This window comes from Enhydra lutris, unplaced genomic scaffold, assembly GCF_002288905.1.
Source record: "Enhydra lutris kenyoni isolate GAN:26980312 unplaced genomic scaffold, ASM228890v2 scaffoldscaffold6, whole genome shotgun sequence".
In the NCBI taxonomy this organism is placed as follows: domain Eukaryota; kingdom Metazoa; phylum Chordata; class Mammalia; order Carnivora; family Mustelidae; genus Enhydra; species Enhydra lutris.
This window is the reverse complement of record NW_019154090.1, coordinates 44985233-45002068: the sequence shown is the minus strand read 5'-3', so window position 1 is coordinate 45002068 and position 16836 is coordinate 44985233. Positions and strand designations below refer to the sequence as shown.

The 16836-nt window shown below is 38.0% G+C and overlaps 1 protein-coding gene across 4 annotated transcripts in view; it reads left to right on the top strand.

Moving 5' to 3' along the window:
* Positions 1-16836, top strand: part of LOC111141378 (Ral GTPase activating protein catalytic alpha subunit 2) — a 316071-nt gene that overhangs the window by 113096 nt on the left and 186139 nt on the right. For 3 of the 4 annotated variants that reach the window (XM_022493878.1, XM_022493876.1, XM_022493875.1), the window contains exons 15-18: positions 694-931; positions 3182-3346; positions 13210-13344; positions 14839-14936. In XM_022493878.1, coding sequence (XP_022349586.1) covers positions 694-931; positions 3182-3346; positions 13210-13344; positions 14839-14936 — 636 coding nt within the window. The remainder of the gene's footprint in view (positions 1-693; positions 932-3181; positions 3347-13209; positions 13345-14838; positions 14937-16836) is intronic. The other variant, XM_022493879.1, reaches the window with a different exon arrangement.

Genomic DNA, 16836 nt, shown 5'->3' with positions numbered 1-16836 from the left:
TTTTTTTTTTTTTTTTTAAGATGAGGTAGACTTGGAGCATGTTTAAATACTGATGGGGAGTTGCTGGCAAAGTAGGATAGACTGAAAAAGGAAAGGCAGGGTTAATGGAAACACAAAGACCCAGGAGGAGGTTCAGAGCAGAGATGGGAACAAGCCTAGAAGAGTAGGAACTCCTCTTCACTTACAGCCTGCAAATAAGAAGAAGCTGGGCAAACACCTGTGCCTTGCGGGTAAAGGTTGAGGACATTCTTGCTTAATGGGTTCTGTTTTCTCTGAGGTCTGCAGTGAGCTCATCTGCAAAGAAGCAGGGAGGAGTTGGTGGGGCTTGAGGTTTACATATTTAAGAGGAGGCTAGAAACAGCCACGGTAGAGAGTACGAGAGAGAGAGCTCTCTCAAGAAGTAGAATAGTTGTTCTGAGAGCTTTGTCTTCTCCCCAGTTACAGCAGAGGACTAGCCGCAGGCACTAGAGGGATTTTGAATCAGTAGCTTTGTTCATGATGATAACTGATTTCTCTGTAGCTCAGATCCTGGTTACAGTTGATCAAATGAATTTTGAGAAACTAAAAGAAAAACAAGATCAAGTGCTTTTTTATTTTAAAGTTCATTTTATTCATAGTAACTTAAAATATTTTGTTAAAAATCATTCTTCTTCCAAGTGAGGGTGATTCAGTTCTCTTGTTGGTTGGTTCTAGACGCTCATGGTGGCGTGGATCCGAGCAAACCTCTGTGTGTACATTTCTCGAGAGCTCTGGGATGACTTTCTTGGTGTGCTCTCCTCCCTCACGGAATGGGAAGAACTGATAAATGAGTGGGCCAACATCATGGATTCCTTGACAGCAGTGCTTGCAAGAACTGTTTACGGAGTTGAGATGACAAACCTACCTCTGGACAAACTAAGTGAACAAAAGGAAAAGAAGCAGCGAGGCAAAGGTACTTTCACTCTCACAGAGTACCACTGATATCTGAGACTGAGGAGGAGTGTTTGTCTATACATATATGCATTTTGTGGAATTTCATAAAAAATGGAACCAGCCATACAAGTGGTGTCTTTTTTTTTTTTTAGATTTTTATTTATTTATTTGACAGAGACAGAGATCACAAGTAGGCAGAGAGGCAGGCAGAGGCAGGCAGAGAGAGAGGGGAAAGCAGGCTCCCCACCGAGCAGAGAGCCCGATGCAAGGCTCGATCCCCGGACCCAAGATCATGACCTGAGCCGAAGGCAGAGGCCTAACCCACTGAGCCACCCAGGTGCCCCAAGTAGTGTCTTTTTAATGGTGGTATTGGATTGTGTTTTGTAGCACTCTGTCTTCTTAACGAGGATGATGAATTTATGAAGGAGCTTTGAATGAAGAAGAAAGATGAAGGGGAGTAGCATTAGTAGCAACAATAATGATAATGGCTCATGCATGTATGTATTCTCTCTCTTCACCCTCATGGTAACTTCTGAGTTACCATCCCAGTATCATAGACAGAAAAACTGGAGTACACAGAGTCCATGGTGATGGACTCATTCAAGTTACATAGCTCAGAAGTGGGAAAGCCATTAATCAAAGCTAGGCAAGTCCAGCTCCAGGCACCACACTAGAAAGACACATTCCACTGCCTGCTTAGGATAGTTAGAAAAATTCTGAATGTTTCAGATGGGTGTCATTTTGGCCTTTTTTGTGTTTCTGGCTTAAAATTGTTCTGACGCCTAGAGTCTGATCAAGGTGGAAAACATCAGTGGTGGTTTCTATTGGGGACAATGATTTGTCTTCATTACTGCTTTAGGCTATGACATAGTCCTTGGATTAATACAGTTGTACTCCAATTTATTATGTAAAGATTTTGAGGCATATCATAGAAGTACCTATAATACAATAGATAAAATGCATAAGGACACTGGGGAAAAATTAAAGGTGGTGGAGTTGCAGGAGTGGTTAAAATGCCAGAATGCATGCCAGAAAACCTCCTATGCTTGCTGGGCAGTGGGGCAAGCTTAGATTTGACTCTTATCTTCACAGGGTTACAGTAGAGGATCATAGATTACAAAAGGGAAATATCCAAAGCTTTTCCTGGTCCTAAGACCTGGGAGGAGTTTCTCCTCCAAAGACTCATAAAGTGTGCATTGCTTGCTGTAGGTAGACTTCATCCTCAACAATACCCTTATTATAGACTGTATCAGCTTTTCCTGTGTGACAGATGACCCCAAAGCATAGTGGCTTAAAGTAAGAGCCAATTGTTTAGATCATGATTTTATGAGTTGGCAATTTGGGCTGGACACAGTTGGGCAGTTCTGCTGGATTCATTCCTGTGTTTGCAGTCAGCTAGGCTGTCAAATAATCAGGTAGACAGCTCTAGGGTTGGCCAGCTGTCAGCTGGGGCAGCGGTGTGGGGACTTGGCCATATACCTTTCACCACCCAGCAGGCCAGCTCAGGCTTTTTTTTGGTGAGGACTTAGGGTTGTAGGAGCAGCAGCAGGACAAGCCCAGATTTTCAAGTGCATTTCAAATCTCTGCTTGTTCAGTTTTGCAACCAAAGTAAGTCTGGTGATGAAGCCCAGGGTTCCGGTGGAAGAGGACCACAGAGGATGTGGATGTGGGCACGTGCGAACCAGTTATGCTGATAATTTAACCATACAGATATGTAATTAATTTGACTGATTCTTATAATATTTTTGCCGCAGTCCATGAGTGGCTTTATTTATTTATAGGAAGGTAAACAATCTGAAAAACATTATTTATGGAATGATACAGAATGAATTTAATTATTTAATTAATGACCATGGCAAATATTTCTCATTTATCTATTATATTGCTTTATTCTAAAAACCAATTTAAATATTCATTATGGAAATACTTGCCTTCTAAGCACGGGAATTGTGGAAACAAAATACACTCTCAGGAGCCTGGGTGTGAAAACAACCCACAGAGGGTGGCCACCAGCACATTACCTGTACAGAAATCTCTGTCTTACTCTCTTTTCTCCTGTATTCCTTTTGGATCCTTGATCACTCGTTTGAAATATTTGACCAGAGCTCTATGAGAGGAAAGCAGAGAAGTAGTATCTAATTTTGCGACAAGAGAAGCTGTTGATTATATACAGTTGTATTTATGAAATTTGCTGAGCAACACAGGCTGTAGAATGGAATGATAATGAATTCAGCCTTTAAATTATTATTTTTGTCTTATACTTTATCAGGCTGTGTTCTAGATTCTCAGAAAGGAACCACTGTGGGGAGATCCTTTTCTCTCAGCTGGCGGAGCCACCCAGATGTGACCGAGCCAATGCGATCCAGGAGTGCCACCACATCTGGGGCACCAGGAGTTGAGAAAGCAAGAAATATTGTTCGTCAGAAAGCAACTGGTAAACATTTATTTAACTATTTCTCTAAGGCCTAGTTGCCATCTGAAGTGGATCTATAGGAATAAAATGTTTTAAAAGTTTTAAAATTCCACTCAGAACTTAAATACATGGCCTTTTATTAAATGGGATATTTTCATATCTTTCAGTTGTCTGTTCCGGTTACTCTTCAAATCCATTTTTTTATACTTATTTCTGAATCTTTCATTGTGAAAAAGAAACTTGAGATGTTAGTATTGAGTGAGATATCTGTGCAAAAGAGAAAATAGATATTTTGTTTGAATCCTGAAGAAAATACATTCTCTGTCATCACACAGTTGCACCACTGTTGTTGAGCACCGTTAATCTTAATATGGCACTGTTTCAGCAAAGAAGAAGGGAAAAATGCACTCTGTTTGCAGGACTGGAGGGGGAGAGTTAAGTGTTTTGCTTCTTTTGGGAAATAGAGCTTTACATGCCTGGAGCTGTTGTCCTTCTAGCCTGTTAGAACTAACAAGAACTTGACCAAGAACCCATAGCCTTTTTGATTGGTTTGCTACACTTTTCTTTAAAGACCGAAAGAGAAATCTTTTTAAAAAGTAAGCTTATATCCAGTATTTGATAAGAACAAATAAAGGCCCTTCTCCCTCACCCCCAATAATTTTGAGGCTGTAACTACATTTAAAACAAATTTATCTGAGTTTCCTGTGTTTTTTCATGTCAGTAATACCATGCTGCTATAATTGATATTCAGCATGTTGACTGAAGAAAGTCACGATATTCTCTGGTCATAAATCAGAGTCATTTATACTCAATGTATGTTACAGTGCTTAGTAAAGTACAGATGGCTTGGAATCCTGTTGGAGTCTTTATGAAAATCTATTATACCTAATATATTATAGCTTAACCCTAACTGTCTAATGCTCTTTGCCATAGAATTTGTTGATCATTATCACCTTATCCACATTCACCTTCTGTTCTACTTTTGCTTTTCTTCATCTTCTCCCCTGAGGAGAGACTCATTTCCTAATAACAGGCAACTTTGAGGAAGGCTTACTCAATGATTTCCATTCTTGTCCCAAGACTCCCAGACTCCCTGATATCCCTCAGGGCCCTAGAATTGTAATGATAATAAAAGTGGTCATTCAAAACACTGTAAACTCTATGTTCACATTTTAATGAGCAACAAACTATTGTATGTTGCATGCTCCTTATTCCCCTACTTGGCCAAAACACAGCTATAGACAAGATTGTATTTTAGTTTTTCAACAGGTTTCAGACCAACAATACAATAGTGGCACCGGTAGTGTTCTTTCTTAGTAATCTTTGGTGCATTTATGCCAGCAATCTTCTGTTCATCAGTGTTCTCAAAAAGCCATGGTATTGCAGCACTAAATACTTTTACAAAATCATGTTAAAGACATTTTAGACTATGTCACTTTAAAGTCATAAACCTGGCCTTTTTAGGATTAATTAAATTAATTAAATTTAAAGTAAATTAAATTTAAATTAAAAACACTTGGAACCATAATCTTTAAAAGATAATGAGATAAGAGCTATTGAGCTGGATGGGCCTATTACCTTTATGTATTTTGTACACACATATGTGTATCTTTTTTTTTTTTTTTTTAAAGATTTTATTTCTTAGTAATCTCCACACCCAAGGTGGGTGCTTAAACCACAACCCTGAAATCAAGAGTCACATGCTCCACCAGTGCCCCATGCATTTCCTATTCTGTTTTACACATTTATCTTTTTAGTTGCCTGTGAAAACAATATTCTCTGAAGATTTTATTATATCATGCTGTTTTATAAAATTAATTTATGGGGTGCCTGGGTGGCTCAGTGGGTTAAAGCCTCTGCCTTCAGCTCAGGTCATGATCCCAGGGTCCTGGGATCGAGCCCCACATCGGGCTCTCTACTGAGCAGGGAGCCTGCTTCCCCCCTCTCTCTGCCTGTCTCTCTTCCTACTTGTGATCTCTGTCAAATAAATAAAATCTTTAAAATAAAATAAAATAAAATAAAATAAAATTATATAGACTAATAGTTACTATATAAATAAACTGGTTTTACTCAGTTCTGTTATTTATACATCGTGTAATAATTCACCTTTCTATCTTTTAAAAAAGGCCCAGAATACTTTCATGGTAGATTTTTGACTTGTGTGGAGTCTCCTGTTAATGAGAGAACAGCAGCTGAGGAAGTTCGTTTTCACCACTTTTATTTAGCATTAAAGTGCTTATTATGAAAGATCTGTTTGAAAGTGACTTTTTTTTCCTAATCCCAATACAAGAATAATTTAAGATTGTTATATTATAATCTGGCTCACAGACTACACTTAGATTGGGAAAATGTTAGTGATGGTGATAAGATGGAAATAATAAAATAATCAATTGCAGAGTAGGGAAATGGCAATTAATTTAACAGAGAATCAACTACTTTGCAACTTAAAGGAAACTGACAAGGAGAGTCTTAAAAAATTATAAAGGAAAACTTTGTTCCTGAGTGTGAATTATGCTAAAATTTTAGGTGTCTAAAATGAATGATTAAAGCAAGTCAGTTTCCACACAAAAAAGTTATCCTAAGTTTTATTTCTAAAATATCTAGTGACCAGTTTTGAGAAAATGCAGTCATTTCACTTATAAAAGGAAAGCTCTTCTAAACACCTCTGACATTGAGAGATGAACACATCTTTTAGGAAATTTGAAGTAAGTCAGTTTGACATTTGCATGGAAGTCATTGTCCCTTAAGTATTATCTTACCCATTTGTGAAGTATACTATTAATCAATTTAGATGTGGGAGAAAGAACTGGGAATTTGACAGCCAGAGAATGAGGCCCGTGGAGACACAAGGAAGTAAAAAGGTTATTTCTCTCTTTACAAATGTATCATTCTCATTTGTATTTCTGTTTCATTAATGTGAAATAAAATCATGTAAAAATAATAAAACAGCAAGTAAACCTTTATATTTAGTTTTAAGAATAAAAGTGATCTTACTGATGGTAGTTTCATATATATGAGGTGTATTCTCTTCCTTTGTTTTCTTCCTCTGTTTTCTCAAATGGTCATTTCACTAGCAGTCTTTTGAGAACTTAAGAGCATTATAAAGTTCATACTAAGAAATTATGGATTTAATAAGCACAAAGTGTGTTATGAAAGGATGGGTTTCATGGAAATTCCAAATCTTTTGATGTTCAACTTGACTTTTATGTGTTTCTGAGGTTTTAGGACATTTAATTTTCTAAATGATTTGCTTTTGAATACAGTCAGCTCTCAGTAAACCAATTTTTGAATTATTTATTACTTTAGAGCAATTTTAATCTTAGACTAGATTTTTCCCTCCCTCCCCATGGTCTTCTCATATGTGTGTCCTTTAGGAAGGGAAAACTGATTATAATGTCTGCCCAAATAAAAAACCCAAATGTGAGTCTGATACACAGCAGGAAAAAAGGAAGGCTAAACATGTAAAGCATTCTAAAATAAGATTATTTGTGAATTGTCCATTCTCCCATGTCATGAGAATGACTAAAAGTTGGCTGTATTTAGAGACTACGATTAAATACTCTGCTTTGTACTGACTTCCTTTATGTATAAAATGACTTCCTTTAAATATTGAAAGAAAGACCAGAAAAATAGAAGTAAAAAAAAGTGAAAGATCCTGATGTGCTTCTGACATAATTGTTACTTTATCTCTCTTGGAAGCTAAGCGAAGCCAGTCTATCAGCAACTGTGTCCACCTTTCTGAGGCTTTGCCTGCCACTAAAAGCGTCCCGCTCCTCCTTCACACCGTGAGCGCTCTCTTACCTGGTCTCTCTTACTCCTCTTGCTCTCACAGGCTGTCAGGTACTGTAATGCTGTCTCTTGTGTCCGTCAGTGTCCCCGGGCTTCTCCTGCTTGCCACTGGGCCTTGCTTCCTTTGTTAAACCCCTCCAGCCCCCCACCATGCATGCGTGCCTGGCCATTGCACTTTGCACTTACTTTTAATGAATATTAATAATTGTTTTTATGTAGTTAGATGTTTAGTAGCAATTAAACAGTCAAGAAAAATTCCTTTAACACCACTGGTCTTTGCTTTCCTAGTTAAGAAGGATATAGGATTTTGTGGCCCATAGTTTTTCACAGTGATGACTGCCTCAGTGTGCCTTCTGTACAATGCCCGCAGAACAAAAGTTTTGAGTGTGTTAGTGTCTGAATGCTTGCAGTGCCTCTCCGAAATGGATAAATGGGAAAATTCATGTAGGCAAGAACTCCTTGGTATTAATAAATCATAAACATGTACAAAGTAATAATGTTTATGGAGATTTACACTGATTATTAAGATCTGAGTTTAAAAAAGATGCTAAAAAGTGCAATTTTCAAAACAAGACGTTGTTCTTGTGCTCCGGCCGATTAAAATTGAGTTTAGCCACATGTAGTTTGCACACAGTGTTCTTCTGGATTATTAAGACAGTATGGCACCAAAAGTGGTGATTTTTGGCGTAGACCCCTCAACAATGGATCTTCTTTGCTCTACAGTGAATAATTAAGCCCATGTCAAGTTACTTTGCAATGATTCTGTAATGAACTGAATCTTCATGTTAAAGAGGGACATGTTTTCGTGTTCTTTTTATTTTTCAGAAAGATGGTATTATAGATAGTATTTATATAGTATCAGAGATAGCCTGCTTGTGACTTTCTGTAGCACTAAATCATGCCATACTGAAGTGAAGCAAAGCAGAATCAAATCTTCATTTCCCTGATAAGTGTGTAAGATACCATATTATTTAATTAGCAGAATATGAGGGAAGAAGTCCATTTTATTGAGACTGAGGAGTACATTTCTTAGAAAATACTTTTCTGTAGTAAGTACCAAAGGTGAAACACAGTAAGAATGGTAATATGGTCACCGGTCAGTTAAATTACTCATGAGCATTAACTAGTTGATAATTTGGTTTTCAAAGAAGTACTACTGCCTAGAAATGATTAATAAAGTATTTTAAGTAGTTTGCTTTCTATTTGTCTGATATTCAGCTGATATGTACCCAAAAGGAGTTCTTTTCATGGTGGAAAGTTTTTGTGTTTCACATTCCATTTTTTCCCCCATATAGGTACGTAGTTCCAGCAGAAATTAAATGTAGGGGCGCCTGGGTGGCTCAGTGGGTTAAAGCCTCTGCCTTCGGCTTGGGTCATGATCTCAGGGTCTTGGGATCGAGCCCCACATGAGGCTCTCTGCTCAGCAGGGAGCCTGCTTCCCTTCCTCTCTCTCTGCCTGCCTCACCGCCTACTGTGATCTGTCTGTCAAATAAATAATTTTTTTTTTTTTTTTAAAGAAAAATCAAATGTGGTTTAAAACAGTGGTTCTCAACTGGGGATGACTTTGCCCCCCAGGGAACATTTGGCAGTGTCTAGAGTCTTGTCACTGCTGGGGCAGTGCCACTGACATCTAGCAGGATGCTGCTAACCAGCCACACTGGCTCCTCAGGACGGCCCCCTCATGAAGAATTATCTGACCCAAAGTATCAATAGTGCTGAGGTTGGGAGACCCTGATTTGGAGTGAAATGAAGCAGGACGTGCTGAGTCAGTATTTTCCTGCCTTTGTCGTCCTTATTTCTGGTTTTATAGCACAAAGGATAAAGGGACTTAGCAGCATAGTGACATTGAGAACAATCCGCTTTTCCCTGTGTTTCATCTGACAACTATCGTAGCAAGCTTCTCCTTAGGCTGATGCCATTTGTTCTTTACTATTAAGGTGATGCTGTTTTCCTTTGGAATTGTCCTATCAAGAGACTAGGCCAAGAACAGTGTGTATCAGTCCTGTCTTAGATTGTACATTCTCACTAGAGAATGTTGGCACTCCAGAGTATTTAAATTTGTGTTCCAGTTTAAATCCTAGTGTGTTGACCTATCTTGATTACTGTTGCTAAGTATACATATGGGTAGATCGATGTATATCCACCTATCCATACTATGCAGATACTATTAATGTTGACTTTCTGGCCACAAGTTCTTTACTATAAAAATGATTACTAATTTTGTTTTCATTTGTTAACATTTCTTGTTTTGTTTCTAGTCTATATGACTATACAACACGCCAAAATTGCTTTAAATAATATAAATAGTAGAGAATTACTTACCTTCAGCCACTATTATATTTATTCTAGTCCCTATAGGGTTCTTTATTTGGTGGCATCAGACTTTTGGTTGGGAAAGTAATAACCACCTGTATTCCATTTATATGAATAGCTACATAAACATGTGGGAGGTAGAACTGGCAGTTTCGGTGATTTTCCTCTTTCTCCTTTGTGGGAACAATTCTTTCCAGCAGTTTTACAATTTTAACGGTTTTATGTTGGGACATTTATCAATCTGTAGTGCTTATAGGCCATGTAAATGATAGGTTTTATTTTTGTTTTGGGGCCACTGTAATAGTAGTAATTAGAGGATCAATGATCTTCCCTCATTCTAAAAGAGACTCAATGGTACCTAAGTGGTACTTAGCTGCTTCTGCTTCTGCTTCTCAGGCTTTCAGGTAGTACCTGCGTACGGACTGACTCATAGTTGGACCTCCTAAGAAACCCCAAGATGTTGAGTTGACTTACATCTCTTGTGCTTTTTGTAGGGCCAAGTCAGTATCATGTACCATGCTTTAAAAGGAAATTACACTATTAATTTTGCCTTTGCAACTCTGTATGAGGGGTAAATGAAACCCAGAATTTTGGTAATTGAAGAATGAGTCTCACACTTCATTTAATAAGATTGGTTAAGGAAGCCTTAGATTAAAGAGTGAGTGAAATTTCTTTGAAAAGTAGTCAGACATCTGGAATAAATAGAAGTTTCTAAAGACTTTGCACAGTTAATTTAATCATGTGGATTCTTCTCTCAGTGGGAAAAAAATGAAGTAATTCTAATTTGGTCATTTTCCTGGTGTTTTGAATGGAGCTTTAGAAAGCAACAATTTAATATTAGTGTTGTGTAACTTACACTGTCAAGAAGCTAGAAGGTTAGTAATTTTAAAATTTTGGTTATTGGGTTAGCAGTGCTTGAGAGAAAGTGAATGATTTGGTGAGCCTGAGATAGAATTTAGCTCTTTGATATGATACAAACAAATTGTGTGATATTCAAAAGAGAAAATTCATTAGACCTACCAGAATGTATACTGCAATTTTTATATGACTCAAATTGTTCATTTCTGTTTGATTATCAGATAATCCTATATCTTGATATTTGTATATTGGTGTTAAAATAGTCTTAATTTGTTATGAAAAAACAACTGCTCCCAGCTGGAATGGGAGCAGCTTTAACAAGCAGCTTTCTTAACAAATAAAAAGCCAGCAGAGGGAGCTCAAGAACTGTTTAAAAAAAGAAAAAGTACTAACAAAATGTTTTTGGTATTCATTTGTTCATTATGCAAGACATATTGAGTATATACTTAGCATAAATTGTGAGAAAAAGCCAAGAAGTGTATATTTGCAGATCAGGAGATTGAGTTTTAATTGTGGGATGAGAATTTATTTTTCCACACTCTGTCACTTAACAGTCAACTGTAGGAGTAGCTCAGAGCACAAGTGGCACAGCAGCCCTAACAGCATGTTTGACATTGTGATTCTTCTCTTCCTTTCCACTTTCATCATGGATGTTCCCATCCTTACCACTTCCGGTGATTTCTGTGGGCTTGGACTTCCTCCATCTGAGAAGTCCCTACCAACAGTTTCACAAAAACAAAGCCTTAAAGCTGCATTAGGCCAGTCTGTTGGGAAGGCACACCAGCTGGTGATGGCAGGCTCTTGGCCCGTCTGTTGTGTTGAGGACCAGTGGGGACACTCGAATTTGGAAGCCATGGTGCTGTGGCTGTCCTGTATCCCACCAGATGGCGATGTTCTTTATCTTTAAAATGATACTGCCAGTGTTGGCCTTGCTTTTATTTGTTTCTGTTCCTAGCCCAGAAGCCAACATCTACCAGCTTTAGGCACCAAGTTTAAGTGAATAAAACCAACTCTTCCCACTGTCCATAAAAGTTGGCACTTGCCAATTATTTTTTAGAGAATTAGGAAGCTCTTGGGCTCCCTCTACTGATATTAGATTAACAAGTAGGTTCATTAACAAATATAAACACTACCCAGAAGTTTTCAGTGTCTTGCATAATTAGAATAAACAATGAAGGAAGACAGCCGGAAGGGGCTGGTCCCATGGTATCATCTGGCTTCTGTTGCCTAATGCCAAAGAACCTAGAAGCAGACCTGTGAAAAGGGCCTAGTCTGTGCTTGGGGCCATGCGGGGACATCACAGATATGTACACATGTCTTGTGTCTCTCTGCAGGAAAATGAATAGTTGACTATTCAAGAGAAGAGAAGGGCAAAGACAACCTGGAAAAGCCATGCTTTAATGGATCTGTGTGTTCTTGCTGCCTTGGCCTTTGTTTGCTCATGCCCTAAGTTCAGTTTCCCTTGGGTTTCTAAATTTAGACTATGGCCTGGTACTCTGAATTATAAGTGAAGCAGCACACAAATTTTATAGTTTTGAAGTCTCGTAACTTGTAAAAGTGTACTTTAAAATGGAATTTTTATTTGGATAGTAAAAACAGCAAGCTTTTGTTGAAGTCCTGTGTATTACAGTTAGAATCTTCTGACATATAGCTTCCTGATTAGGGAAAACCAGCACTTTGGCTTATCTTTGGAGTAAAGGGTTAGACTGAGGGTGGCATGTGGGCAGCGAGCCTCATTTCAGGTGAGAAAGTGGGTAACACTGCCAGGTAAGATGATACGGGCTAAATTTTGGTCTCTCTCTTTAGAAGGAGTGAAACTTCAGTTAATTAAAATTTTTGGAAATATGTTCTAGCTATCTAGACATAAAGTTTCACAATTCTGTGAGTGAGTGTGGAGTCTGCTAAGGGCTGCAATGGTGGGGTTCATATGGCAAGTCCAATAGGAGGGGCGTTTCTGCTGAAACAGGAGGCAGGGAGGCAGGCAGGAACAGGTCAGAAGTTAGCATGGAGGAGTGAGCAGCTGAAGGGAGAGAGTAGCAGGCACAGGTGGGCTAGCACTGCTTGAGACTAAAGTGAGTGAGGGGGGTCACCTGTGTGGTGTGTTACATGTGTAGGGGTCACATATGTAGGGTGAGGTCAGGGGGATCCCTGTATTCACTGTGAGGAACATAGGCTTGACTGTACAGTGATGGAGGACCACGGCAGGAGAGAAGTGGTGCAGACAGATCTTAAGTTTAGAGGGACCTCTTTGGAGCCATATAGAGAATAGAGAACTTGTTCTCTAGGATATTGTATTTCATAATAATGCTAGCTGACATTGTCCCGTGGTCAGTACTCATCTGTGGTTTTCTATTTTATGGCATTTATATATTGATTCTCTAAAAATACAAGTGGATCATTTTTGTACTTTAGTGATTAACTTAACTTTGCACTTGGTGGTATAAGCTATTAAAGAATTACCCAGTATTTTATTTTGGACACTTGTGCATTTATCTGTTAAAAGGAGTAATAGAATTGAAATTCCCATTTCCTAGAGAGGAGTGTGTATGTGACTTTCTCCTCTCCTCAAGTGTAAATTGCCTATTCTGTGTATGTCCTCATTCTCTCATTCCTTGGCATGCTTGTCCCTAAAATTCCAACTGACTTTTACAGTTCATAACCATTTCAGCATATTTTTCTCTCTTTTTTTTCCCCTCACTTTGAAAATCAAAATGTTTTGCAGAACTTAAAATGTATTCTTGGAGTGGAATATCACTGTTAACAAGTGTAGAAAACTTTACAATGCGAATGCAGATTGTCTTACTGTATAATTTTTGTTGGGGGGAATCTAAAACTACATTTTTAGAATCAGTTGGTTCAAGTGGTGAAATTATTTTGAAAAATCTTGAAATACATCTCTGCATGTTTTGTGTTCACGCCCATAGAGGTGGAAGAATGTCAGCAGTCAGAAAATGCACCTGCAGCTGAATCGGGCTGTCTGGCAGTGGAGCAGCAGCACCTCACGCGGAGTAGCAGCACACCTGACGTCACTGAGCCGCTGTGCTCAGATTCTCCTCAGGGTATGGAGAAGCAGCAGTTCCCTACACAGGGCTACAGGTCCTGGCTGGGAAGAAGCTGCAGGCCGGACTGCATTCTACATTTATTCTAACCTGGCTTCATTTATTTTTAAGGGAACTTTCTTTTTAAGTTGATTGCAATGATGTAACTTCTGGCAATGAAACATTTTCAGTTTATTTTAATACATTTATCTAAATTAGTTTATCTAAATATAGTTAGGTGCACCTCTTTTAAGAGTAGCCTGTTTGAGGACTGGAGAGAAGTCCAGAGGGACTGCAATAGGTAGGACATGAGAATGCTACACCACAGGGTCAGCAAGAGCAGCGAAGTTGGGGGGGAACAAGGAGGGGCCCATGGGAACGGGCTGTGTGAGGAGAGCCATAAAAGGTGACCATGAGCATGGAGGCCTGGCCAGACTTGTGAGAAAGTTTATTAGCAGCTAGTGGACTCTGCTGAAGTTGAAACAATAACTTGGGATAACAGCCATCCACACAGTGTCTCCAACACCTTTCAGCAACAGCAGGGCATGGAAGGCAAAGAGCCAGATGGCTAGACCTTTAAACAGCAAACAATGTATTTTTCAGGGATAGCGTGTGTTTTAGTTGTGTCAGTGAGTGTGCTTATTATCATTTAGTTCTAGTTTCATCAGTTAAGTAAATAAACCAGCTTCTTTATCAATAAGTTACCTCATAGCCTCATTAAAAGAGTAGGCAAGTGTTCCCTCTTAGAGATCTTGTTGAAATAAGAAAATACAATTAAGAAATAACTTGAGAGATGTATTATCTGAAAGATTTTCTATTCTCCAAAAGGTTTTGTGTAAGACTGCTGTGATTTTTTTTCCCCCTGAAATATTTCGTAGAATCCACCAGTTCCCTGGAGTTTTCTTCTAGGAAGATTTTTAAATACCATTCAAATTTATAAATCATTTTAAGACTGTTGAGATACTTCCTTTCCATATTTTGATTCAGATTAAGATATGTTTTTCTGGGAGTTTTTTCCATTGATATTTTTTTTTTTTTTTCAAATTTATTGGCCTCTTATCATTTGAATATTTATAGGCTGTGTGGCAGTATTCCCTTTTTTATTACTGATACTGGTTATTTTTGCTTTTTCTCCCCAATCTTTATTCTTGAGTAATACTGAGCCACTGTACTGCTCTATTTTCCTGTCAGTTCACCTGGCCAACTCAGGTAGCTTTCCTCTGAGATCCCTTTCTAAAGGCCCCCAGGAGAGGTCTTGCTGCCCTCCCCTGCACTAACATAATGTGCTAAGTGGACCTTGTTGGCAACAGTGAATAGCATTCAGTCCACTCTCCCTGGGGTCAAAGATTCTGTAGAGTAGATTTGACCCGTAGGCTACCAGTTTGCCAGATCCATAATTTCTGTTTTTACATATCTTAGGATATCTAAATTTGATTTATTACTCATACATAAAAATCTTTTTCTAATTTTATCATCTGAAATTTTATTTTGTAAATTTTCCCCCCACATCTCTAGGTCAAAAGGTAGAAAACGTACAGACTTTGAGTTCTTCAGAGTCCAAGGCTATTCAAGAAAATAAAGGACATGTGAAGAAAGAACATGAAGGAATAACAGTAAGATATTTTCGAACTATAGTTTGTTATTAAAAATAAACATAAATTGTTGGGCAAAATAAATTTATTAGTAGCAGCAATACTTTTATTTATTTATTTTAAAGATTTAATTTATTTATTTGGTAGAGAGATAGCGAGAGAGGGAGATAGCGAGAGAGGGAACACAAGCAGGGAGAGTGAGAGAAGAAGAAGCAGGCTCCCACTGAGGAGAGAGCCCAAAGCAGGGCTTGGTCCCAGGGCCCTGAGATCATGACCTAAGCTGAAGGCAGATATTTAACTTACTGAGCCACCCAGGTGCCCCAGCAATACTTTCTTTTAAAACATTTCTCCCTTTGGATGGGTTATTGGCTATTGGTTATTGTGATTGGTGATTAGTTATTGAGATCTCTGTAGACTTGTTTGCTTTCTGTGTAAAATTACAGTCACATTACAAAAATAGAAAAAATAAGTGGGAAAATGGAATTTACCTTCTGGTCTGTACATACCACTCTATATTTTTAAGCAGGTATCCTTTCCTGTCAAACATATTCAGATTCCCTCTTCCTGATAACTGCTTTTAGTAGTATGTTCCACCTAACGTGAGATGCTAGCTAAGTGAGTTTTTGCAAAAATCAGTTATGATTTCTTTTTTAGAAAAATGTAAAATAGGGACGCCTGGGTGGCTCAGTTGGTTAAGCGGCTGCCTTCAGCTCAGGTCATGACCCCAGCGTCCTGGGATCGAGTCCCGCATCGGGCTCCTTGCTCGGCAGGGAACCTGCTTCTCCCTCTGTCTCTGCCTGCCTCTCTGCCTACTTGTGATCTCTCTCTCTCTCTCTCTCTCTCTCTCTCTGACAAATAAATAAATAAAATCTTTAAAAAAAAAAAAGAAAAGAAAAGAAAAATGTAAAATAGCATGTATTGGTTTTAGACTGAATATAAAGTATAAAGAAGAACATTGAAAAGTAGTCCATATCTCATGCACTCAGATAACTCCTGCTTAGTCATTTTTTAAAAATATGTAGTATATATTAATGGAAAACTCAAACATTACAGAAAGGTGCAAAATAAACAGAGAAAGCTGCTCCCTAGTCCTCCTGCATAGAAGATAACCAGTCTTTATTTCTGTCTTTATTTTTTTAAAGAGGCATATACCAGTTTATGTATGTATATTCTGGATATATATGTATGTATATTTCAACAATCAAACACCTACACATCCACCGCCCAGTTTAAGAACTAGAATTTTTCAGGTGCTGTTGCTTTGGCCTATAGGTTCTTTCCTTGTCCCCTCAGAGAGCAGCATTATGTTGGCTTTGTGTTTATCATGTCCTTGCTTTGTAGTTTTTCTCTATATATGTATGTATTTCCAAATATTATATCCTTTAGTTTTCCTTATTTTTTTAATGAGAGAATGTGTATTTTCTGAAGTGATTACGCCACTTATTTTTCTGTCAGCAATGTGTCAAGAGTTCCCATTCATACAAATCAACACTTGCAATTGTCAGATTTAAAAATTTTTATGAGTCAGATGGGTGAAAATGGGATCTCATTTTATTTTGCATTTCTCAGACTAATAAAGTTTAAAATCTTTCCACATGTTGATTGACCATGTGTTTCATGTGGTGTCTTTGCCATTTTCCTATTGATTTTTTGTCTTTTTCTCTTTTATTTGTACTGATTCTTTATACAGTCTAAAGACTGATCCTGTTTTGGTTATATTTCTCCAAATACCTTTTTCCAGCACATGGCTTACATTTTCTCTCCCAAGGGTGTCCTGTTGATGAACAGAAGTTCTTTTTTTTTTTTTTAATTTGGTATTTTTGTTAACCATTTTTATGGTTAGGTTTTATAAAAATCTTAAAATGCCAGCTCTACAAGCATAAGAATACTTACAAGTATTTCAGTTTTGCTGTACACATGT